General features: G+C 48.5%; 1 protein-coding gene across 2 annotated transcripts in view; it reads left to right on the forward strand.

The window, feature by feature from the left end:
• Positions 1 to 5,349: 5,349 nt before the first annotated feature.
• The window catches only part of TMC7 (transmembrane channel like 7), a 41,342-nt gene continuing 21,629 nt past the window's right edge, over positions 5,350 to 25,062 (forward strand). For both annotated transcript variants that reach the window (XM_012736055.3, XM_075995138.1), the window contains exons 1-6: positions 5,350 to 5,483; positions 15,857 to 15,943; positions 17,898 to 18,141; positions 21,767 to 21,915; positions 22,547 to 22,714; positions 24,804 to 24,886. In XM_012736055.3, the coding sequence (XP_012591509.1) occupies positions 5,417 to 5,483; positions 15,857 to 15,943; positions 17,898 to 18,141; positions 21,767 to 21,915; positions 22,547 to 22,714; positions 24,804 to 24,886 (798 nt within the window). In that variant the 5' untranslated portion in view covers positions 5,350 to 5,416. The remainder of the gene's footprint in view (positions 5,484 to 15,856; positions 15,944 to 17,897; positions 18,142 to 21,766; positions 21,916 to 22,546; positions 22,715 to 24,803; positions 24,887 to 25,062) is intronic.

Genomic DNA, 25,062 nt, shown 5'->3' on the forward strand with positions numbered 1-25,062 from the left:
AAAATTGAATTACATGGTAATAACTATGCTGATCACTTTACAGGCTATGATATATGCATATATCATATACATTGCAAAATGGCCACAAATTCCTGTAAGCGTATCCTTTTGCAATGTGACTTTGCAAGATCAGAATCCATTAACCCCCTTCAAAGTAGGAGACATCCCAAACCTAACAAGGCTAAAATTGCCTCCTGCGGGTTCCTCTTCTAACCTGCTCTTCCATAATCTCCCCACCCAAGACATGGCAGCTCCATCCTTCCAGCTTGTTGCTTTAGTTCAAAAATCTTAGAGAAATCCTGATGCACTTCCTGTTGTTACTCCTCATACCTGTTCTGCCAGCATACCCTAGTGGTTCAATCTTCAAATTGTGTCCAGAATCTAACTGCTTCTCATCACCTCCACTGCCACCCCTTGGGTACAGTAATCAAGATGTGAATCAACCATGTTTTTATCTCAGGCAGAAAGGCTGTGTGTGCAACTGTTAGACACACAAACTGTGGCATTTGGACAGAAAAGACTCCGAAACCTACTTCTAGCATTTGCTAGCTGTGTGGCATTGGGAACGTTGCTAGCTCTATCTGTCTCCATTTTCTCATTCATCCAAGAAAGGATACTAATAGTACCTACCTCATAGGGCGGGTTCTGAGCATTGGATGAAATAAGATCTGGAATGTCACAATTAGCATGCTTAAAAATTTTTCTTTTTGAAAAAACGAAAAAAAATTTTTTTCTTTTTTTTTTTTTTAGTGTAAGCATGTTACTTTGCGTTCATTCAAGCATTTTTTGAGTGGCCCTGTTTCTTTCCAGATCTAAACCGATAGGAAAAGACGGGAAAATATGCCACCCTCTATTTCAAAGGTGGGGAGAACTAGGGCTCCTTGTCACCAATGGGATTTCACTCAGTGCTTTTGGGAAGAGAGTGGCTGTGAAAATTCCATAGCAACCAGAAGGCATGCTCCTCAGAGGCAGAGTAGAGCTCGGGCCACTCCCTGGGGCATTCATTATAACGAAGACAATCGCGTTGTGCCCCCTCCTGAGAGGACGGTGTTTACACACAGCAGAGACGCTTGCAACCGACACAAAGCGAAGCCCTGAGCCTCCGTGGGCAAGAGCTCTGCTCTGCTGTAAGCCGGGCTGTAAACCCCTCGCACCTGCTCACTTGCGCCCCCTTGTGGGCACTCTTTACCGAGGTAAAGTAGCAGAAAAGGGAGCTAACCCAGACTGGGGAAAGAAAACTAACCCAGACTAAGGAAAGGGAATTAACCTAGACCCAGCACCTCAGGCTTGTTGCCCAAATGGCACTTGACATCACTGCTGGCAAATAAAAGAGCAGCGGTCTTTACAGCAACATTCCATCCATCAGCACGTACCAGAGCTGTAGGGTGGGTCAGGGAAAGTGTTGGAAGCTGAGGGAAACATTTCACCAAAGAGTATAGGCAAACCACCCAAATGGGTAAAACAAACGAACAAATGCTAGAGGCCAAGAGTTTGAGACCAGCCTGGGCCACATGGTGAGACCCTGTCTCTACAAAAAAATTTAAAAATTATCCAGGCATCGTGGTGCATGGCTATAGTCCCAGCTACTCGGGAGGCTGAGGTGGGAGGGTCACTTGAGCCCAGGACTTTGAGGTTACAGTGAGCTATGATTGTGTCACTGCACCCTAGCCTGGACAACAGAGTGAGATTCTATCAAAAAAAAAAAAAAAAAAAAGCCAAAAGAAGTAAACAGCAAACTCAAATTATCCATGAAGATTCAGAGAAGCAAAGGCATTGGTTAATTATTTTGCTATAAATGAACTAAAATGATGTCCATGCATCTATTGGTATGTGTGCATTATATACACACACACACACACACACATATAAATAAAATATTTGGTTTCTGCCCTCAGTTCTTGGCACAGAGCTCCTAAAGCCCTTGTAATATCCTGAGTGATAAGGGTGATAAGGAACATCTTTCATTATAATATTCAGTCTTAGTTCCTGGTTTCTGATACAGATATTAAGACCTTTGGAATCTCCAGTGATAAGAATGTCATTTTGTAATTAACAAGATGACTGGTGGCTGAGGTCCCTAGACAGCTTCAGGAGGGTGGCCAGTTGCCAGAGGAACGAAAGATGTGATTAGAGGGCCGAAACTTTCAACCTCACCCTTGACCTCTGGAGAGAAGAGAAGGGCTGGAGATTGACTTCAATCACCAATGGCTAATGATTTTAATGAATTATGCCTGTGTAATGGAACCGCCACAAAAACCCTAAGCAACAGTGTTTGGAGAGCTTCTGGGTTAGTGAACACGTGAGGTGCTTCTAGGGTGGTGCTGGGGGGGGGGAGGGTTGGCGAGGAAGTCCCATGCCCCTTCCGCATACCTCACCCTGTGCCGTGCATCTCTTCATGGGCCTGTCCCTTTGTATCCTTTATAACAAACCAGTAAATGTAATTAAAGTGTTCCCATGAGTTTTGTGGGCTATTATAATAAATTATCAAACATGAAGGGGAGGTCGTGGAAACCGCCAATCTGTAGCCAAGTTGGGCAGTAGTTGTGGGTCCCCTGAGGACCCAGCACTTGCAATTGGCATCCGAAGTCGAGGCATTCTTTTGGGACTGAGCCCTTCATCCCTGGAGTTTGACACTAACTCCAGGTAGGGAGTGTCAGAACTGAATTGAATCGCAGGACACCCAGGTGGTGCCGGTAGATTCAGAGAACTGGTTGGGGTGGTGTTGGAAGTATCAGGAGAAGAGGGACAGAACTGTCCCTTTGGTGTGTCCACAGCCTCTTCCTTGGCTTTGCGGCCCCATGGTTACAAGTCTTACACAGCCACAGCTACTGCATTAACATTTCTTTAGAGGTTCACAGTTTGCAAAGCATTTCTGTTGTAGACAACTTGGAGAGTGACAGTTAGTGGGGGTGGGACGAAGGGAAAAGGAAGCAGGGTGCCCTAGGAGCCCTGTTTCCATGACAAGCGGCACTGAGGCCACGGTTGATGGGGCCAGGGATTTATTTATTTATTTGAGACAGAGCCTCACTCTGTCACCCAGCTAGAGTCCAGTGACATCATCATAGCTCACAGCAACCTCAAATTCCTGAGCTCAAGCGATCCTCTTGCCTCAGCCTCCCAAGTATCTGGGATTACACGTGCATGCAGCCACATCTGGCTAATTTTTCTATTTTTTGTAGAAACAGGGTCTTGCTCTTGCTCAGGCTGGTCTCCTGGCCTCAAGTAATCCCCTCACCTTGGAGGCCCAGAGTACTAGATTACAGGCGTAAGCCACCGCGCCCGGCCTAGGAATTTATTCTTGACTTAAGTATGTCAGACTTGTCCCTCCCAGGATTTGAGAATTTCGACCCAGAGGCCTCTAGTCCGTCTTTGCAGGGCCGATGTGATCTTAGGGCTGCGATGTGGCCATCTCTGCCGCGTGAGGGCAGAGGCAGATGAAACGAGGGGGAAGTGTGAGGCCCAGGTTCCAGGGAGAGGGGAACAGCAAGTGCAAAAGCCCAGAGGCAGGAACACGCCAGGTGTTTCCAAGGGGCAGAGAGGAGGCCAGCCAGCATGCCGTTGGGAGGAGATGGGGCTGGGTGGATCGACACATGAGGAGGGTACTTATGGATTCTAAGCAGCCAGAGGAAACCATGGACTAAGCAGGAAAATGACAAGACTGGATCTCCTTTCCCGAGAGGTTGGCTCTGAGTGCTGGCGGACCTGACTTAGACAAGACAGGGCGACAGTCAGGAGGCAGGCTTTGGCTGGCAGAGGCCTCGGCACTGGGTTAGGGGAGCCACTTTGTTCCTCTGAGCCACACAGTTCTGTCCTCTGCAACACGAGATAGGAGGTTCCTCCTGGCCTCTGAGGGATGGTGAAGCTTAAATGAAGTGGCAGATGACAAGGTTTGATATAGAGTAAGTTCTCAAGAAGTGGCGGTCATTGTCATACCCCTAATAATAAAAGAGAGCCCTCACCAAGCTTATATTCTAGTGTGGGAGATAGACAAAACAAGTATTAATAAAAATAAAGTTGCCCGGATCGAGGGAGGCGATAGGGGGCGATGTGGGGAGACGCCTGTCTCCCCTGGAAATAAAGCAATGCATGGGTTCAGGGACTCCGCTCAGCGTTCTGTCCTCACCTCCTCCGTCTGAAACGCGTGTGCACCTGTCTGCCTGCTTCCTCTGCTGCTGCTTCCTTCGGAAAGCGCCTCTTGGCTGTCACAGTGTCTCAGACTTCTTTTTTCTTTTCTTTTCTTTCTTTCTTCTCCTTTTTTTTTTTGACAATGTCCCTTGCCAAAGACTTTTCTTTTTTTTTTTTTTTTCAAATGACCTTGACGGTTTTGAGGATTACCGATCAGGTATTCTGTAGAATGCCCCTCAGCTGAGGTTTGGCTGATATTTTCCATACGATCCGACTGGGATGACAGGTTTGGGAAGAAAGACCACAGAGGTCAAGAGCCCTTGTCATCACACCGTGTCAAGGGCGCGCACTGTCCACGTGACTTACCTTCGTTGATGTTCGTCTCAAATCACCTGTCTGAGACATTGCGTGCCAGGTTTTATCTACCGTAAAGTTTTACTGCCCCTCCCACCCCCTTCCATACTCTACTCTTTGGCAGGATTTCATTTCGTGCGCGAAGTGCGGGGAGTGAGCGCCCCCTCCTGCAAGCATCGGCGGAGATCATTTGGAATTTTGCACCGGAGATTTAGCTACGTCTCCCCATTTATCGACTTATTTCATCATTTATTTATACTTAGCAATAACTTTAAATTTTATGTTTTCAGCTGCTCACGGGTAGACGTATAGAGGCAGAGATGAAACAAGGATATAGTGCAAAATTTTAAAGAGCCCGGGCTCTGCACCCCAGGCAACCCCTGGCACGCGGTTTCTTGCACCCTCTCTAATGAGATGGCTTCGGCATTTACAAACAAGTACAAATATATATTTTGGGGTTTTTAAAAATCTTACTAGATATACTTGTTGGGGAACTTGGTTTTTTTTTTTTAATTAAATTTTTATTATTTTTTTCCTTTTTGGAGACCGAGTGTCACCGTGTTGCCCGGGCTAGGGTGCAGTGGCGTCATCATACCTCACTGCTAGTTAATTCATTTTTTAAAACTTTGAATCAGGGCAGCCTCCGGTCTGTAAGATAGGATGAAAGCTCCCTGGCTCTTCTTGGTGTTGTTATTTTTTTTTTTTTTTTTTTGCATTTCAGTAAGGCATCCAGGAGGTCTCTCCTCGTCGCCGCCGCTGGATGGAGCCTCCCCGGGTCCCTGCGATGTCTCGGGGGTCCCGCGCGCGGCGGGCGTGGGAAGGGCCACCGCGGCGCCCCGCCCCGGCCTCTGTGACGTCGGCTCCGGAACCTGGAATCCCGGCTGCGGGAGGCCGGGCCGGGCGGCGCGGGGCGCGGGGCGCGGGCGCGGGCGCGGTCATGAGCGAGGACGGCGCCGGTGCGCTCCCGCCCGGCAGGCCCGGCAGGCAGCCCGGCTCCCACCAAGGTAGGGCGGCGGGGCGGCGCGCGCGGGCACGGCGCTCGGGGCGCACGGCGGGGGCGCACGGCGGGGGCATGGGCACGGTCCCCTCCCGCCTCCCTGCGCCGGCGCTCCCGCCTCTGGGCAAGGCGGATCTCTCTTGTCCCTGCTCGCTCCTGCGACCCATCCTCACCCAATTCAGAGGGAGCAGGCCGCGCCAAAGCGGGCATGGCTGTCCCGGGCCGAGGCGGGCTCGCCTTCCAGCTGGCGATCCGGGGATCCCGGACCAGGCTGTAAATGAGCTTATCTGTGGAATGAAAAGAGCATGGGAGCCCCGCCGGCCCTAACATTCTGGTTAGAGAAACCTGCCTCCCAGGCATCTCGGGCTTTAACAAGTAGACCGACTCGAAACCGAATTCTGCCTCGGCTGTTCATTGCTGTGTGACCTGGGGTAAGCGGCTTGCCTTCTCTGAGCTTCAGAGTCTTCCTTTGGCAGTTAAAATGGGAATAGGATGGCGACCGGATTAGCTGAGAATCGTGTGACGTGTCCACACAGTGCCTGGGACTGACAACAGAAAGGCACAGTAAACGGCAGCCACCCAAACATCATAATCTTTTTTTTTTCCTTTTTTATTGGGTAAAACTTCCAGTAAAGCGTCCAGCTTCATGCATTTTTACGGAAATATGTACAGCCGCCACCCAATCAAGATAGAAAAGTTGCCAGCACGCAGGTGGCCTCCTTAGAGCACTTTAATCTTGTGTCTGTCCTGAGCCAAACAGAGAGACCCTGCAGTGAGTTTTACTTGCAATCTTTTGTCTATTTCAGTTTGAGACTAGAGATGTAACAAAACTAAGGGTTTGGAGTAAAACATGAATGCAGATTTGGGCATTGGGCCCTTCTGGTTGCATTGTTCTCAATGTCTAGAAGAAAAAAAAAGTTAGAACAGACTCAAACCCTGGGAAAGTGCACCAGGAATCAGAAAACAAAAGTCGGGCCGTGCTCAAAGCAAACTAATTCCCAGCTCAGTATTAAAACTGCGGTCATCAGCTCAGTTTCTGCCTTTCAATAATAATAGCCTTTCAAGTATTTTTCTGGTCAGTTTCTATTTGTCTTAATTTAGCACAATCCATTACATTGAAGACGCCAGCCTCCCTGTTTCCCATACAGAGCATGTGAAATTCATCTTTCTTGGATCTTTGCCGAGTGTTGAAGGGGACACTCTAACCGTCTTTTTATGAATCTATAACTGGCTAAAAGGTCTCCCCTGCGCCTTGGACAGATGACATTTTTTGACCTTGTACCCACCAGCATTGGTGGGAGGCTCACAGGGGACTGTGTTTGTAACTTTGTGGCACTTAGTAAACAGTGACCTGTTGTATGGGCATCATGGAATGACAGTTGGGGAGGGGTAGGACTGGGGACCGAAGACAAAGGGGATCTGGTTTAAAGAATGGCAAGTGTGCATCCTTCTCAATGATAAGACAGAGCACTTCCCTGCTTAATGAAGCTTTCCAGTGGCATCTCACTGCTCTGAAAATGAACTCTAGGCCCTTCATGGAGGCCAACAAGGCCTGGTAATTCAACCCCAGCTTCCCTGTCCAGGCCCTGGTCACCTACCACCCTCCTTCAGCCCCTCCTGCTCCAGCTACACTGGCTGTCTTCCCATTCCTCTAACATGCGAAGTTCATTTCTGCCTCAGGGCCTTGGCATCTGCTGCTGTCTTTGCCTGTATTATTCTTCTCTTGGGTCTTCATGTGGCCACCTCTTCCTCCTCCTCTTAGGTCTCTGCTCAAATGCCACAGTCAGAGAGGCAGCCCTCTGGGGCCATCCTGCCTGGGGGAATGCCCTCACTTCCTTCCCTCTGCCCAGTCACCTTGCTGATGCCTTCAAAAGCATTTACCACCATCTGAAGAAGTCACCTGGGTGGATTGCCTCTTTTGTAGCTGTCTCTCCTCCTAGAATGTTGGTGCCATGAAACACAGGGGCTTTGTCTTGTTTTCCTAGAACCTAGAATGGTGTCTGGCACACAGCAGAAACTGCATATATTTTGAATGAATGAGTGAATGAACGAAGTGTACCGCAGCCACACTGGCAGCTGTAACATAGCGAGACTCTGGGGTTCAACTGCAAATCCTCGTCCTCTCTCATACTGGTTTTGTCTTTGGCCAAGGCAGTTGTGCTTGGTGCTTCAGTTTCCTTATGTATGAAATGGAGATAATGATAGTACCGACTTCAGGGGGTCATTACAAGGATTAGGGGAGTTCATTTATAAAAACAACTGAGTAAATTCCTGTATTAGTTATCTATGCTGTTACGAATTACTGCAAAACTCGGTGGCTTAGAACAACAAGGATAATCACTTACTTCCTCACAGTTTCTGCAGATCAGAAATTGAGAGTGCTTTATCTGGGCGGTTCTGCCTCAGGGTCTCGTATGAGGTTACAGTGAAGGTGTCAGCTGGCCATGGTGTCATCCGAACGCTTGACTGGGGCTGGAGGGTGGGATCCCTCCCAGGATGGTGACTTGACTCCGCTGTGGCTCTCCCAGAGGGTGGCTTGAGTGTCCTCATGACATGGCAGCTGCTTTCCCCGGAGTGGGCGCTCCAGGAGGGAGCAAGGTTGAAGCTCTAATGTCTTTTGTGATCTGGTCTCAGAAGTCACACTCTGTCATTTCTGTAGGACCTGCTGGTCACAGGGGTCAGCCTGTTCAGTGCAGAAGGGGCCCTCGTAGGGCGTGAATATCAGGATACCGTGGGGGTGGGGATCCCTGGTGGCCGTCCCAGAGACTGGCTGCAGTTCTCTGCCAGTGTCGAGTGTTAGTAGTAGTGTCTGTGCCTCCCCTGTTGAATGATAAGCTCTTCATTTAATCTAGTGTCACTCCCTCCTGGAAGCCTTCCCAGACTACCCCTCTCACCCAGGCTGGACTCAGGGTCCCTTCTCTGTACCCACACACTCTTGATCTCACCCCATCAAAGTATCCACTGAACTGTATTCTCACTTCCCTTGATTTGTCTCAATGTTAAGAGCTGGGCTTTTGGAATTGAATAGACTTGGGTTTAGACCCTGGCTTGGTCTCTTCTAAGCCGTGTGGCCTTGAGCAAATTACTAACTTTTCTGAGCCTCAGTTTTCCCATCTGTAGAGTGGAGATTCTGATAGGAGTAGAAGCCAGGGAACCACCTTGTCCCAGGTCCCCTAGGCAGGATGGATGCTCTGGGCCAGCCCCTGCCAACCGATCACCCCAGCCTGGGCACCTGCTGCTTCCCTCCCCCTCCCCGGCAGGCCCAGCCCCTGGGAGTCTGTTCCAGAGGTTCCCTCCTCAGGTGTTTGCATTTGCTGTTCCCTCTTCTCACATGCCCTTCCCGAGACCAGCCCCACTCGCTTCTGATCTCAGCTTCAATCTCACTGCATTTTATTGGTCCATTCATCCTTTCCTTGATGGACACATGGGTTGTTTCCACCTTTTGGCCACTGTGGCTAGCGCTGCTCTGGACATTCATGGACAAGTTCGTGTTCAGATATCTGTTTTCAGATCTTTTGGATATGAGCCCAGGAGTGGAACTGCTGGATCATAGGGTAATTCTGTGTTTAGCGTTTTTGAGAAACAGCCAAGCTCAGTGACTCCTCACCTTCTGTGGTGGGTGACTGTGATCATCATTGGTCAGTGGGGGAGGTGGCGTACACGGAAATGACTCAACCGAGATCTCTAGACGGCCACTAAATGGTGGCCCGCAACCGCTGAACCCCATGATGGCTACAGAGCCACCAGCCTCTCCTCTGCCCGCCTCAAGGGGCACCCCTCTCGGGAGGGGACTGGGAAGGCCCTGATGTGACTGGATTTGGATTGACCTTGCCTGCCAGGGGGCGGGGCTTGGTCTGTCCTCTGCTGCGGGGACACCTGGAGTGGTAAAGGGACCCACTCAACAGCCCCTCTGGGCTGCTCCTGTGGGATTCTTATTTTGTTTTATTTTTAAGATAAATGAGAACACCCTGGGCCTCGGTTTTTACTGGAGCCTGCCAGTTATCAGCTGTGTGGCCTTGGGCAACCGTCCAGTAGCCTCTCTGAGCCTCTTGTTTCTCACCTGTGAAATGGGAATTGTTATGCTCCTATCTGCTAGGATCACCGAGAGCATTCAAGGAGATAAGCATGTCAAAGACTGAGGAGCACTCAGGGCCAGGTGGGTGCGGTGGCTTTGGGAGGCCGAAGTAGGAAGATGGTTTGACGCCAGGAGTTCAGGATCAGCCTGAGCAAGAGCAAGACCCCGTCTCTATAAAAAATAGAAAAATTAGCCAGGTATGGTGGCACCCACTGTAGTCCCAGCTACTCGGGAGGCTGAGGCAGGAGGATTGCTTGAGCCCAGGAGTTTGACGTTGCTGTGAGCTAGGCTGACGCCACTGTACCCCAGCCTGCGAGACAGAGCGAGACCCTGTCCCCCCACCCCCAAAAAAGCTTGAATGCTCAAGTGAGAGCTGTTGTTGCCGTTGTTATTATTGGGTCTCCAGCCCTAATGTTGCAAGGTTTGGTGGCTGTTTGGGCAGTGTGCCTATGCTTTCTGGAGAGGTGCTGTTTGGTATTTACGTAGTTGAATAACTACTTTGGGGCCTGTTTCAGTCCAACAGACTGTATTAAACTTGAAGACAAATAACTATTTGACCTGCAGTATTTATTTTTTTCCCCCTTATCTGCTAACCCCATGCACCTCGGTCACTCGTCACCTTGAAACATATCTCCCGGGGAGACAGGTCTGGACACAAGTGGGGGATGACACAGGCTGTTTTCAGGCTGGGTTTGTACTCCGATGACCCCACCCGTCTGACTTGAGTTATTTTTTCCCCCTCTGTCTAGAAGAGACAGAGCCCTGCCCAGCACCCCAGGCCTGGATTAAGCCCAAAGGCCCTCGGTGGCTTTTTTTGTTTGTTTTTTCAGGAAGTGAAGAATTTAGAAGGATAAAAGGGGGAAATAACTTTCCAGTGTTGTGACCTCTGTTGCTGTCTGATTGCTTTTTAAAGGAACATTGTTTGAGTCTGGGACCACCTAGACTTTGTGCTGGGCTGTCTCCACCCTCAGAGGAGAAGGAAGGGAAGAGAACTGACCCTGAGTGATCACCATGTCCCCGGCCAGGGGGTCCTGGAGGTGAAGAAGACAGGCAGGGTCCCTGTTGTCATGGTGCTCTATTCAAGGGAGACACGCTAAACAGATAGAAAAATAGGAGGCCATGCGTGTCTCAGGCCTGTAATTCCAGCACTTTGGGAGGCCAAGGTGGGAGGATCACATGAGGCCGGGAGTTTGAGACCAGCTTGGGCAACATAGCAAGACCCCATCTCTATGAAAAATAGAAACATTAGCCAGGCATGGTGGTGTACCTGTGGTCCCAGCTACTGGGGAGGCTGAGGCAGGAGGATCGCCTGACCACAGGACTTTGAGGTTGCAGTGAGCTGTGATGACATCACTGCACTCTAGCCCAGGCAACAGAGCAAGACTCTGTCTCGAAAATAAATAAATAAATGAATAATCAGAGTCATAACCTGTAAGTATATGGCACAATATATCAGGCTCTGTTCTAAGCCAGGGATCTGCAAACTACAGACCCCGGGCCAAATCCAGCCTGCCAGCTATTTCTGTTAATAAAGTTTTATTAGAACACAGCCCTGCCCGGTCGTTTATGGATCATCTGTGGCCGCCTTCCTGCTGTAGAGCTGAGTCGTTGCAACAGAGACCACATGGCAAATAGTAACTATTTCCTATCTGGCTCTTTGCAGAGCAGGTTTGCTGACATCTTTTCTAAACAGGTTACATACGGCAGGCACCTAGTCCTCAGCGCAGCTTCATGAGGTGGGCACCGTTGTTCCCATTTTACAGGTGGAAAAAGTGAGGTGCAGGATGGTCAAGAAAGCTGCAGGTCACACAGGTGGCAGGTGGAGCTGGGGTGAGAATCCAGGCAGGGTGGCTCTGGAGGCTATGCTCTGAACTTCTGTGCCTTGCCACCTTCTTGGACAGACAGAACCACAGTAACCGCTGCGCGGACAGCTCACCGGATGCTCCATGGAATTGAAAGCCGGGAGGCTGGGGTTCCAGGCCCAGCAGTGGCTCTGAAGACAGAGTTAGTCACTGCTTTTGAAGGCTGTTTGCTCATCTGATTGTAAAGCCTTGGACCCTGCAGGCACCAGGCCCCACCCAGGTGCCGGGTGGCATGACTCAGCTGCGCTGCTGTTCTGGAGTCTGGCAGAAGGAGGAGGCTCCCGGGGCCTCTGGCTCTCATGAGCGAGGCCCCTCTAGGCTGCAGCCACTAGCCACGTGCAGCTTGTCGATTTAATAAAGTCTGATAAAATTAAAAATTCATTTCCTTAGTCACATCAGCCACATTCTGATTGTTTAATAGTCCCATGTGGCTAGCGATCACCACATTGGGCGGCGTGGATATAGAATGTGGCCTTGGTGGCAGAAGCCCAACGAGTGGTGGCCTGGCTTGGATGATAGCCATGCTACCCTGTGTAGCTTAGGCACAGAACTGGCCAGAGGGATGCTCTTAAACCTGAATTGGATCATCACTCCTCCGCGGTAACCACTGTCTGAAATATATCGGCCTTATTTGTTTAATGTCTGCCTCCTCCAAAGAGCACCTGAGTTCCCTAAAGGCGGGGAAATGGTGTGTCGTATTAGGTGGGGAAATGGTGTGTCGTATTTGAGGCTGTGCCCCAGTCCTAGAAAAGTGCTTGACTCATGGTGGTTACTCAGTGAATGTTTTCAAGTGACTGAGTGAGTGGGCGAGGGAATGAACGGATGGATGGGTGGGTGGTCTTGCCAGCGGTGGGGCCATGACGAGTCAATGGCTTTGGAGGGTTTTTTTCAGTTGATGGACACATCATAGCAGCTTCAACTAGTTTCCTCGGGACTGTTTGAGCCCCTGGGTTAAGACCCTTTGGTTGCAATAGCACAGATTATTCAGCACCCCAGGTCCAATTAGCATCCAAAACAAAAACGCTCTCAAACCACAGCAAGTGGAAAGAAATCAGAAACGTTCTCAAAGTGATGTCTACATTGCCTTATTGGTAATATCACACTGTGCGTGCATGCCCAGCATTTTATCATTTCATGAGAAAAAAACAGCAAAGCACATTTCTTATAGGGCTGGTTTGTGTAAAGTAACCTGAAATAAGAAGAATGTACTATACGGTCAACATCTCAGTCAGTATTTTTTGCCAGCTTTTTTTTTTCCCCCTTTGGAAATTTTTTCAGTTGTGAAAAAAATACATCATCCATACAGAAAAGAATAATGTCCAATGCTTAAATTTCTTAAATCTTTTTCTCGTTTTTTGACACCCCTGATTTGCTGGTGTGCAGAGCACATACTTTGGTTGGCTTGGTTGGTGATCCAGTGTTGTCTGTATTGCTGGCCCCAAATTCATTCATTCCTGAACCATTCATTCATCCGTTCAATCAGCAGGTATTTATTGAGCATCCGCCATGTGCCGGAATCTATGCTAGACCCTGGGGATTCAGTGGTGATGGAGAGGGACAGGGTCCCCACGCTCATGGAGGTTACAGCCCGGTAGGGAGGAGGGGGGTCAGAGACACCCACAAGTAAACAGTTGTAAAAGACGGACTAATGACGGGGTGAGTGCAACCAGGAGTTATGTAGTGGTTGAAGGAGCGAGCAAAAGCTTGTGGAGGCCGGGCACGGTGCCTCTTGTGTGTGATCCTAGCACTCTGGGAGGCAGAGGCAAGAGGACTGCTTGAAGCCAGGAGTTCGAGACCGTCCTGGGCAACATTTCGAAACCTCGTCTCTACAAAAAATAGAAAAATTAGCCAGGCATGGTGGTGCACACCTATAGTCCCAGGTGCTCAGGAAACTGAGGCAGGAGGATCGCTTGAGCTCAGAAGTTTGAGGTTGCTGTGAGCTATGACGATGTCACAGCACTCCGGCCTGGGCGACAGAGCATGACCCTGTCTCAAAAAAAAAAAAAACCCAAACACTCATGGAGGCACACAGCAAGTCTTCATCCGCGCCAGAGTGACAGCCCCCAGCCTGGAGTGTGGCGCAGAGAGGGCGCCATGCAAGTTGTCAAGCAGAACTAATTCCCACGGCAGCTGGCAAGAGGCCTGGACCCGATGTCCTCCAAGGTCCCTTCCTACCCAGAGTTTCCATGCTGCTGCAAGTGGGAAGCTAAACTCAGCGTGAGCTCACCACCAAATACGGCTGGGCTAGGTTCTTGGCAGGCACTCTGGGGGGGCTGGTGACAGTGTTAGTGCCATTAGATCATGCTGGGCTGGTGCCCACATCCTGGGAGGATCCATGCCCATTGGTAGGATTTCATGTCCTGTGAAAACAGCTGCTGGGAAAGGACCTACGGCTGCCCTCCGGACGTGCCTGCTCTGCCCATTCATTCATTCGTGCATTCATTCATTCTTCAGGCGGAGCGCCTTCTGTGAGCAAGACACCGCTCTAAGCCCCAGGGAGACTCGCTTTGTCCTTAAAGACCTGGAAAAATATTATTAATAGATAGCAGATAGCTCCGCCTGCCCCTCTAGTCACCCAGTCATCCTGGGTGACCCTCCTAAATAAGCACCTAATTGCTGAAATCTGGCCCCAGTGGGCCAAGAAGTTCTGGTCATTCCTAGACGGAGGCACCCCAATATCTGAAAGATGCTCCCCCTTCCTGTGCAAACGGTCAACAGCAACTCACACACTGACCACAGGACTTCAGTGGCCATGCCAACGGTGACACTCTTGGCGGGACCAACTCAGTCAGTAGCACGTGTGACAATAACTGCAAGGAGACATTCTGATTCTCTAAGGATGAGAAGAAAACTGAGACTCTGTGTGGTGAAACAACCTGCAGTAAAACCAGGCGTCATCACCTCTCCGTGCCTCAGTTTCCCTTCTGAAAAGCCAGGGCAGTGCCGCCTACCTCAGTAGGTCAGCGTGGGAAATCCGGTGATGTCATGCTGTGAAAAGTGTGCGGTCCTGTATGAAAGCAAGAGGAGGTGGATCCTAGTCCTCAAATTCATGAGGCCCGTGTTTGAGGGTGTGGTCATGGTCTATTTTGTTTGAAGAGTGTCGGAAGAGGAAAACTCATTCTTCTTCAGGGACGGCCATTTTCGAAACAAGACTTTTCCACCAGAGACTGTCTTTATGAAATGTGAATAGAACATATTCCCCTGTGGGTGTGGGGTGGGGTGTGGTAGAACAGTCAAATAATTACCTAGTATTTGTGTGGCAGTTTTAGCTTTTACAAAGCACTTTCAAATCTGGGGCCCCTTGAATCTTTTCATGGTGTCTGATAAACCTGTGGTAGATCCTCTAGTTCCAACACTCACTCACTGTGTGAGTGAGCAAGGCACTTAACCTCTATGAGCCTCAGTTTTTTCATCTGTAAAATGGGGATGATTCTATTCAAAGAGTAGCTTGGAGTATTAAATGTGATGATGCATGTTAAATACTTTGAATATCCTAGTATGAGCTAAATGTTCAATAAATCTTAGCCAGTATTATTTATGTTGTTTGTACCTCCGTCCATGGTATTATATAACCCATTCCTGAGATGGGAGAAATGAGACTCTGGGGGGCTGTTGTCTCTCCTTGGGTGGCTTGGCTCCTGGCCAGTGTTTTAAGCCAACCCAGGCTCCAGCTGCAGCCTGGGGTCTCTGGCCCTGCAGCTGTTGAATATTCAGTAGGTCTGTGCTGCTCTATATCCAAAGACCTTTGTTCCTGGTTAATAACAGCTCTTTGTTGCTGCCTGGCTAGAGGGGTGGCCTCAAGTCAGGGCTTGGACCTTCCCGTCCCCCACCCCCACATTAGGGAGCGGCTGTTGGCCATGGAGGTGTGTCATATCCTCAGGGCGCTGGGCTGGGAGATGAAGGCTGGGTGAGACTCACAGGCTCACGCATGGCGTTGGCAGAGCCCCAGGCGCGTGTCTGTGCGTCATCCGCAGGGAGACAGCTGCTCTGTTGTGTCTGAACGTGCCCATTACACATGGGCACCGTGAGAGCCCGGCCGTGGCTGGGCCCCTCCCAGCCCTCCCCAGCCCTTCCACATCCGGTTAGCGCATTCATGGAGCCCCGAGTGTGCCAGGCTCTGCGCTGGGACCTTCTGCCCCTCTGATCGCCTTTAATGCTCGTAAGCAGGCCATGTGGGGCGTCCTGTCCTCAGCCGTGCAGCCTCCAGAGTGACCCTTTAAAACGTGGACGTGCTTCGGCCCGGAGCCCCCAGGGCCTTCCTGGCTCAGTGACATTAGAAGGTCCTGCCACAGCCTACAAAGCCCGACTCGGTCTGACCCCAGCCACCTCTCCGACCTCAGCGTTTCCATTCTCCCCGTCCCGGATACCTATTGTTGCCTAACAAACTACTCCAAACGAGGTGGCTTCAGCCATTTTATCATTTCTGCTGATTCTGTGCACCAGGAATGCAACAGGACACGGAGGAACCGGCTGCGAGGGACGTCGGCTGGGGCCGGAGCGCCCACGACGGCCTCTTCATGGCGGCGCCCGGTAAGGATGCCCCGGGGAGTAGGCATGACACCCAGGGGCCTTGGTTCTCCTCCTGTAGGCTTACGGCCTCTTCCTCTCCACGTGGTCGTGCCAGGCAGCCGCACATCTTAGCCAGCAGCCCGGGGTCCCAAGAGCACGGAAGTGGAAGCCACCAGGCCCTCTTATGACTTGGAGCTGGAATTGCAGAGCGTCACTTCTGTGGCATCCTTTGGGTAAAGCAAGTCACAGGTCCAGCTCAGATTCACACGGGGACTACAGAAGGGGACCACGGAAGGACTGGTATGGCTCATGGGGGTCCACAGCCTACCAGCCTCCTGTCCATTCACTCTTCTCCAACATGCCAAGCACACACCTGCCCCGGGGCCTTTGCACTTGCTGTTTCCCTCTGGCCAGGGTGCCTTTCCCCAAACACCCACAGATCTCACACTGTGCCTTCATTCAGCCTGCAATAAATGTCACCTCCATAGGGAGAGCATACCTGACCCTACCTTATCAAAAACAGCACAAGCCCCCACATCACCTCTGTGCCCTTACATCACTCTGTTTTGGGTTGTTTTTTGTTTTTTTTTTTTTTTTTCATTGTACTTATCATCTCCTGGCATAATATTTATTGCCTGTTTATTATCTCCCTCTCCCCATCTCAGAATATAAGTGCCATGTATGTAGCTCATTTGCTTTGCTCATTACAGTATCCCTAGCTCCAGATAGGACACATGCTAGATAGAGTTGTTGAATGAATGAGTATTCAAGATGAGGAAAGTGAAGCTCAGAGAACGTTAAGTAACGTTCCCAAAGACACACACCTAATAAACCACAGAGCTGGGATTCGAACCCAAGCAAGTTGGCATCTTACGTAAAGCCATAGAAGCTTTGCTACTTGTAGGATAATTGCTTAGATAATTATGGCTGCCTCCTCTTTCTTTTCCCTGAGTCCTGTCTGTCTCTACTTGGAGTGATCTTCCCATGACTAAAATCTGATAAGGCATAGAACCCATCTTGAAGGTGGCTTTCCCTCCTCTTCAACAGAAAGTCCACCGGCCTTAGACTGCTGTACAAGGAAGGCACAGCAGAGCTTGCCTTCTAGCTGTGTCCCAATGCAGTAGAAAGCATAAGGGTTTTGGAGTCAGATGGACCTGGCTTTGTTTCTGGCACCCCTGATCACCGGCTCTCTAAACACAAGCAGATTATGGATGTCATTCATTCTGAGTGTCTGCGGTCAGCTGGGGTCGGCTTTCTGAAGGCTGGTCTGGGGTGGCCTCAGCTGGGACATGGTCTCGTGCTCTAGCAGGTTAGCTCAAGCCTGTACTAGCTGGGCTGCAGAGAGGAGCGGAAGCACGCAAGGCCTCCTAAGGCTGGGCTTAGAAATGGCCCAGCATCATTTATACTGTATTCCCTCCACCCGAGCAGGTCACAGGCCAGCCCAAATCCCATGAGTATGCGTGCAGTTCTTAACACAGTGCCTGGCACACGGGAAATGCTCAGTAAATGCTATTATTATTGCTGTCAATGTTGTTATCACTGTGCATTTGCATAGCACTTCATGCTTTTCAAAGTTTTATTGCATGTGTTATTATACTCTGTACTGTGTGAGGATACTTGGGGCAAATATTACAATCTGCATTTGACAAACGAAAAACAGAGTTTAGAAAACTTGCCCAATGCCACACTTTTAGCTAGTGGCTGCAGACAAACCCTAGAAATCAGATATCGTACAATTTAAAGCATGTTTACAAACACATCTGCAGAAAGTGAACCCATTTGCAGATGATTTCATTGCCATGAGCACCATCGTGGTAAATAAAGTAAGATCCAAATGTTCTCGTCACTGGCCCAGGCTGGTGACTATCTGAAAGGTTTAGTTATGGTGCCCAAGATCCAAGTCTCCTATGTGAGTTTTGTGGTTTAGCTCCCAGGCTCCCTAGAGTGAAGGTTGGCTTTCTTCTCTTTTACCCAGAGAACCCGTCTCTAGACTCGAGTTGCTTCTCCTCTCCACCCGTGAACTTCCTTCAAGAATTGCCAAGCTACCGGTCCATCGCACGCAGGAGGACGGCCATCCTTTCCCGGGACAGGCAACGTGGCACTTTGCTGAAACCGGCAGACTCTTACAGCTCCCACCTGGATGGAGCAATCACTGAGAACCTCAACAGCCAATCCATTCGGAAGTACGCACTGAACATCTCCGAGAAGCGGAGACTAAGGTTTGTTTGATAGCCACCTGGAAACCGCCTAATGTGAGTTATGGGCAGAGGTGCATCTTACGCATGGAATGCATTTCCTAAGGAGCTCACATAATTAAAATTTTATTCCATAGGGTAATCTAAGCCTCTGTGACAAAGATACCCAACCATGTAATAGGTCAACATATTAGAAGTTTATTTCTTGCTCACGTAAAAAACTAGGTTCAAGCCGGGCGCGGTGGCTCACGCCTATAATCCTAGCACTCTGGGAGGCTGAGGCGGGCGGATTGCTCGAGGTCAGGAGTTCAAAACCAGCCTGAGCAAGACCCCGTCTCTACTTAAAATAGAAAGAAATTAATTGGACAACTAAAAATATATATACAAAAAATTAGCCGGGCATGGTGGCACATGCCTGTAGTCCCAGCTACTTGGGAGGCTGAGACAGGAGGATCGCCTGAGCCCAGGAGTTTGAGGTTGCTGTTAGCTAGGCTGACACCACGGCACTCACTCTAGCCTGGGCAACAGAGTGAGACTCTGTCTCAAAAAAAAAAAAAAAAAAAAACTAGGTTCAGCTCAGTAGGGGAGTTGGCAGCCATTTGGGGACCCAGGCTCCTTCTATTTTGTGGGTCTGCACCCCCTTCCCAAAGGCTCATTTTTGTCTGCATTCAGCCAGTGGAAAGGCAAAGTATGGGGTTTGTGTACACCAGTTAGCCACACAGCAGAATAAACCACCCACAGTTTAGTAGCCTAAAACAACAGTTTCACAAGTCTATAAGTTAGCTGACCAATTCCTCCAGTTTCAGCTGGCCTCACTATATATCTGTAATCGGCTGTGGTTGGGCAGATGGCTCTTCTGATCTAGGCTGGGGGTCAGCTGGCCATAGGCTGGCCTGGGATGGCCTTGGCTGGGATGATCACATGGTATCATCCTCTGTCAGCTTAGCTCGTGCTTGCTTATGTGGTAACAATTGGGATCCAAGAGAGGTGCAGAGGCCTCCTGTGGCTGGGCTTAGAACTGGCCCGGCACCACTTCTACTGCCGTCTGCGGTCTGAGCAGATCACAAGGCCAGTCCAGATTCAATCAGGGGTAAAAGAGATTCCTCCTCCTACTCAGAAGAGCTGAGAAATCACATGGCAACGGGGCATGCACACATTGATGGAGCAATAGGGGAGCTTAAGGAGCTCAGCCCCGAAGTTGGACATACCACTTCTACTTACATTTCTGCTGGAGAGAACTGGGTCACGTGGCCAAACCTAACTGCTGGGAAGGCTGGGAAATGTGTCCAGCTAGTGGCAGAGAAGGGGAGAGTGGGTTTTGGTGGTACCTTGCCATCTCCTCCATTCTCGCGGAATTCAAAACATAATTTGCCCATTGACTTGATGTAATGGCAGAGATGGGTATTTCTGCTTAACTCTGGAATAGGGTCTACTACTCAGAGGTAGTGGCATAAAGATGGGGCATGATACAATGTGCCTTCGAGCTTTGAAAACACGTCATCGTGGGTAATTTATAGTTTTAAATCAGTGGGAGATTTGTATTCTCAAGAGATATGTGAATAAAGTAAGACTTTATGAATGTATTTCATTTCCCACTCTTTCAGATTCAGATTTGGAATCCTTATAAAATACCACTACTGCTCTACACCAAATTTTTCCACTCCCAAAGGGGAGGCACATTCTCTTCTATCAAGGGGCTTCCAAGCTAGTTGGATAAAGGATACTAGGAGACTCACGAGAGCAGGGGCCACGTCTACCTGGTTTACCAGCTCATCCCTGGAACTTGGCAAAGAAAAGGACACAAGGGTGTTAATCCTCGTGGCTAACGGTTGTTGAGCACTGACATCCAGCCGGGTGTTATTCCAAGTTCTTTCTTTCCTTTAATCTCCTTATCTGCCCTCTGAGGCAGGGTTTTTAAACCTTGGCACTACTGCTGTTGACATTTGGGGCTAGATAGTTCCTTGTAGGGGAGGCTGTCTGTGCACCGTAGGGTGTTTACCAGCATCCCTGGCCTCTGCCTATTAGATGCCAGATTCCCCTCTCCCCAGCTGTGACAATCAAAAATGTCCCCAGACATCACCTGATGTCCCCTGGCAAGGGCGTAGGGAGCAAAATCACCCCCAGTTGAGAACCACTGGTCTAAGGGTACTTTATTAAGCCCAGTTTACAGATAAGGAAACTGAGGCACAGCACAGAGAGGCTTGTTTGAATGGAAGGTTCGAAGCCCCTCCTTTGACAAGAGCTCCCTGTCTGCTGGGGGAGGACAGACTGGGGAGAGGGAGGAGGCATGTGCCATGTGCTATGGAGGGCGGGCAGGGCCATGCCATGGGGTGCGGTGGACCCCCTTCTGCGTGCAGGAGAAGGTAGGGCAGTCCACACGCCCCACACTCACTCAGTGCTCCAGCCTTACTGGATGCTTGGCTTTCCCCAAATTCCTCACGTTCCCTCTCACCCTAGGCCCTGGCACCTTTTCTTTCTAGCCCAAAGAATGTGCTTTTTAGTCTGTAAATAATGATGAGCCATAAAATTAAAATACACTTCTTTTTTATTTAATTTTTTTTTTTTTTTTTTTTTTTTTGAGACAGAGTTTTGCTCTGTCGCCCAGGCTGGAGTGCTGTGGCGTCAGCATAGCTCACAGCAACCTCAAACTCCTGAGCTCAAGCGATCCTCCTGCCTCAGCCTCCTGAGTAGCTGGGACCGTAGGTGCGCACCACCACGCTTAGCTAATTATTCTATTTTTAGTAGAGACAGAGTCTCACTCTTGGCTTGGGCTGGTCTGGAGCTCCTGGGCTCAAGTGATCCTCCTGCCTTGGCCTCCCAGAGTGATAGGATTACAGGTGTGAGCCACTGCACCTGGCGTTTTTTGTTGTTTTTTTTTTTAATTTTTGTTAGTTGTGGTGAAACACCCATAAAATTTACAATTTTAATCATTTGAAAGCGTACAGTTCAGTGGCATTAAGTACATTGACAAGGTTGTGCAACTGTCTCCACCACCCAGATCCGGAAATGTTTTATCACCTTCACTGGAGACTTTGTACCCATTAAACAGCCCCTCTCTGTTTCTGCCGCCCCTCAGCCCCGGGCAGCCAGTAACCTACCGTACTGTCTGTCTCTATAGATTTGCCTATTCTGGACATTTCAAATAAGGGGAATCATACAATACGTGACCTTTGTGTCTGGCTTCTTTCACTTAGCATAATGTTTCCAAGGTTCGTCTGTGTTGTAGCAGGGATCAGTACTTCATTCCCTTTTAAGGCTGAAGAATACTGCATGGTGTGGATACACCACATTTTTTTTTTTTTTTAATCTCTCATCCATCAGTGGACATTTGGGTTGCTCCTACCTTTTGGCTATGGGGAATAGTGCCGCTATGGACATTCATGGCAAGTTTGTATTTGAGAACCCTGTTTGCAGTTCCTTTGAGCATGTACTTCTCAGTGGAATTGCAGGGGCCTATGGCAGTTCTATGTTTAACGTTTTGAGGAACTGCCCAACTGGTTTCCACGGTGGCTGTGCTGTTTCACATTCCCAACAGCAATGTGGGAGGGCTCCGGTTTTTTCCCATCCTCCCAGCTGGGGTTTTACTGGATGCAGAGGTGCCACCATGCTGTTGCCTGTTGTCATCGTGGTGATCATGTTTTTAATGCAGGGACATTCAGGAGACCCAGATGAAGTATCTATCCGAGTGGGACCAGTGGAAACGGTACAGCAGCAAGTCTTGGAAGAGGTTCCTGGAGAAGGGGCGTGAGATGACGACCCACCTGGAGCTGTGGCGGCAGGACATTCGCAGCATAGAAGGTACGGCACCCCGAATTCTGTGCAGTCTCCTCTGAAGTCTCCTCGGAAGTCTCTGTCCCTGGGGGGAAAGCACGGCTTCGTTTTCACTAAGCACTAGCTGAAATCCAGCATTTCCTTTCCTGCCGTGATGAACGTGAGCCACAGACCATGGGTAGGCTTAGTAGAACCCATGTCCTTCATCACCAGAAAAAATCATGGATGTTTTCCTGTCCTTTCCGGCTGTTGTAGTTATCTTAGAATACCATTTACGCACACCACTGCTTTGAAATGTATTAGGAAGGTCATTATTAGACTTGCCACTAGATGTTATTTGTTGTTGTACCAGCGAAGATGTTCATATGTTATTCTATCACAAATACGGTTTTTAATATGATGATAACTCTATGCCTATTTGTATTTGATGCCTTTAAAAACATTATCCTGAGATGAGGTTCATCGGCTTCACCAGACATGAAAAGTTAAACCACTAGGAAGTAAAGGCTTCAAGCCAATGGTAGGAAAAAATAAAATGTTTCTTCCTCCCATCTCCCACCAAGATTCCTCTGGCTTCAGCTCTCTGTGGCTCACTGAATCTAAGACATGTAGTGGGTCAATAGTTCTGGTGAATGATGTCTGAATTTCTTTTTTCCAGGGAAATTTGGCACTGGGATTCAGTCCTATTTCTCCTTCTTGCGGTTCCTGGTGTTGCTGAATTTGGTGATATTTCTGATCATCTTCATGCTGGTTTTGCTCCCAGTCTTACTTACCAAATACAAGATCACCAACAGTAGCTTTGTGCTCATTCCACTCAAAGACATGGGTGAGTCCAAGGCCTGGTCTACTATGAAGCGTGTTCTTGTTGCTATGTACCTCTCTATAATGCTTCCTGTGCTAGGAATCTTTATTCTAAGTCTCGGGTGACTGTATTAGTCAGGATGGGCTAGGTTAGGCTGCAGAAACAAATGACCCCATCACACTCAGTGCCTAATAACCACAAAGGTTTATTTCTCAATCATAGCCTATGTCCATTGTGGCTTGGTGGTCTTCACTCTGGAGCCCAAGCTGATGGAGCAACCTCTCTCTGGACCACTGATAGTCATAGTAGCAAGGACAAATCTGTGCTAGCTCCTGAAGCTTCTGCCTGGAGATAACACACAGCATTTCTGCCACATCTCATAGGCCAATGCAAGTCACTTGGCCACTGCAGAGTGCATCAGGGCGTTTGGGAGGACCAATGCAGGGTAGGAAAGTAGACTACTTAACAAACATAACGGTCTAGCCTACTGACTTTATTTCAAGATTTTTATCTCTGATAAAGTGTGATGCTCAAAGGCACCATTCATTCAACATCAGTCATGTGCCAGACATTACAGTAAGTGCTAAACTTGCGTTTTCTTATTGAATTCTCAACACAAGTCAGATCATCTGGTGTTCCCAAGTGTTTCAATGGGAAGAGTTTTGCATGTTAGAATTATAACAGAGCTGAGCTGAAAATGCCCTTGGAAGAACTGGTTCAACTCCCTTATTTTAACAAAGAGGAAAGTAAGGCCCAGGGAAGGGGTGGTAGATTGGGTTATTTTTCCCAATTTGTCCCTCCCCTGTACTTGTGACTTTGCAGGGCCTTCCACTGCAGGTAGAGACTATTTCCTGCCGCATTGGTATTGAGCTTGGCCATGAGACTGGTTTTGTCTAGTGAAGTGTTAGCTTGGAATCTCCTTGTGAGGTTGGCTTGCCCGATTTTGCCCCTGTGATCTGCCATGAGAAGAACATTCCCCAGGGACCATTTCCTCTTTAGCCGGGGTACCAGAATGAAGTCACACAGAACAGATCTCAACTGCTTAGGAAGAGGAGCTCAGCTAGAAATCTGGAGTCCACTGTTGCTCAGCCTACATCAGCTGAATAAACTTGAACCATAAACACATGCATGAGAACATAGATGTTTGGGCTTTAAGTAACAGACTATGAAGTTGTTTGTTACACAGCCATAGCTGTCTGATACAGATAGGAAGTGAGTTGTTTGAGCATAAGATAATGCCACTAAAACTGGTGTTCAAAAAATGTACTGGATAATTATACATATGTAAATATATGTATTTTTTAAAATAAAACTATACATTTACACATACATAGAAATCTTTCTATATTAGATATACTTAAAATGGGATAATAATCATATCAATCACATATCCACAAACATGAACCCAAAATCACAAAACACACACGAGCAGAAAATATGTTTTATATATGGATCCATGCACAAAATGTATAGAAAAGGCATATATCCCCAAATGTTTAGGGAGAATAGTGAAGGAAATACTAAAAACAGAAGGAAATGCTACTGTATTTGACATAGTGGGGTTTGGACTACACATAGAAAATTAAAAATAAACACATCCATATGCAAATGTATATGACATATCTAAATACATATATATATATATATATACACACACACACAATCATGCACCATATAATGTTGTTTCATTCAACAACAGACCACATATGCAACAGTAGACCTATAAGATTATAATACTGTATTTTTACCATACCTTTCTATGGTTGGCTACACAAATATGTACTATCATGTTGCATTTGCCTATAGTATTCAGTGCACTAATATGCTGTCCAGGTTTGGAGCCCAGGAGCAATAGGCTATATACCATATAGCCTCGGTTTGTAGTACGCTATATATCATCTAACGTACTACATAGTGTACATCATGGTGTGAGCACACTCTCTGATGTCCGCACAATGCTAAAATCATGTAACTACACCATTTTGTAGAATGAGTCCCCATTGTTAAGCAATGCATGACTGTACTTGCTTAAATACACAAATTGTGATAACCAGACAAGTTACAAAGACTGTAAAACTATGTCTACCAATGTCCTTGTTTTTGTTTTTTGCAGATATACAATGTACAGCATATCCAATAAGTAGCTCTGGGCTCATTTACTTTTACAGTTACATCATAGACTTGCTTTCCGGCACTGTAAGTATTTAACACGATCCTTTGGACCCTCCATATGCTGAAAATTGGTTGATTTAAAGATCAGTTTCTGATTCCGCAGTGAGAGCCAAACACAGGTGTTGACCAGTAAAAGAAGTAGGATTTGTGGTTATCTCATCAGCAAGGACAATGTCCACCCACCCATGCTAGCATGACAG

The sequence above is a fragment of the Microcebus murinus genome, chromosome 19, assembly GCF_040939455.1.
Source record: "Microcebus murinus isolate Inina chromosome 19, M.murinus_Inina_mat1.0, whole genome shotgun sequence".
Classification (NCBI taxonomy): domain Eukaryota; kingdom Metazoa; phylum Chordata; class Mammalia; order Primates; family Cheirogaleidae; genus Microcebus; species Microcebus murinus.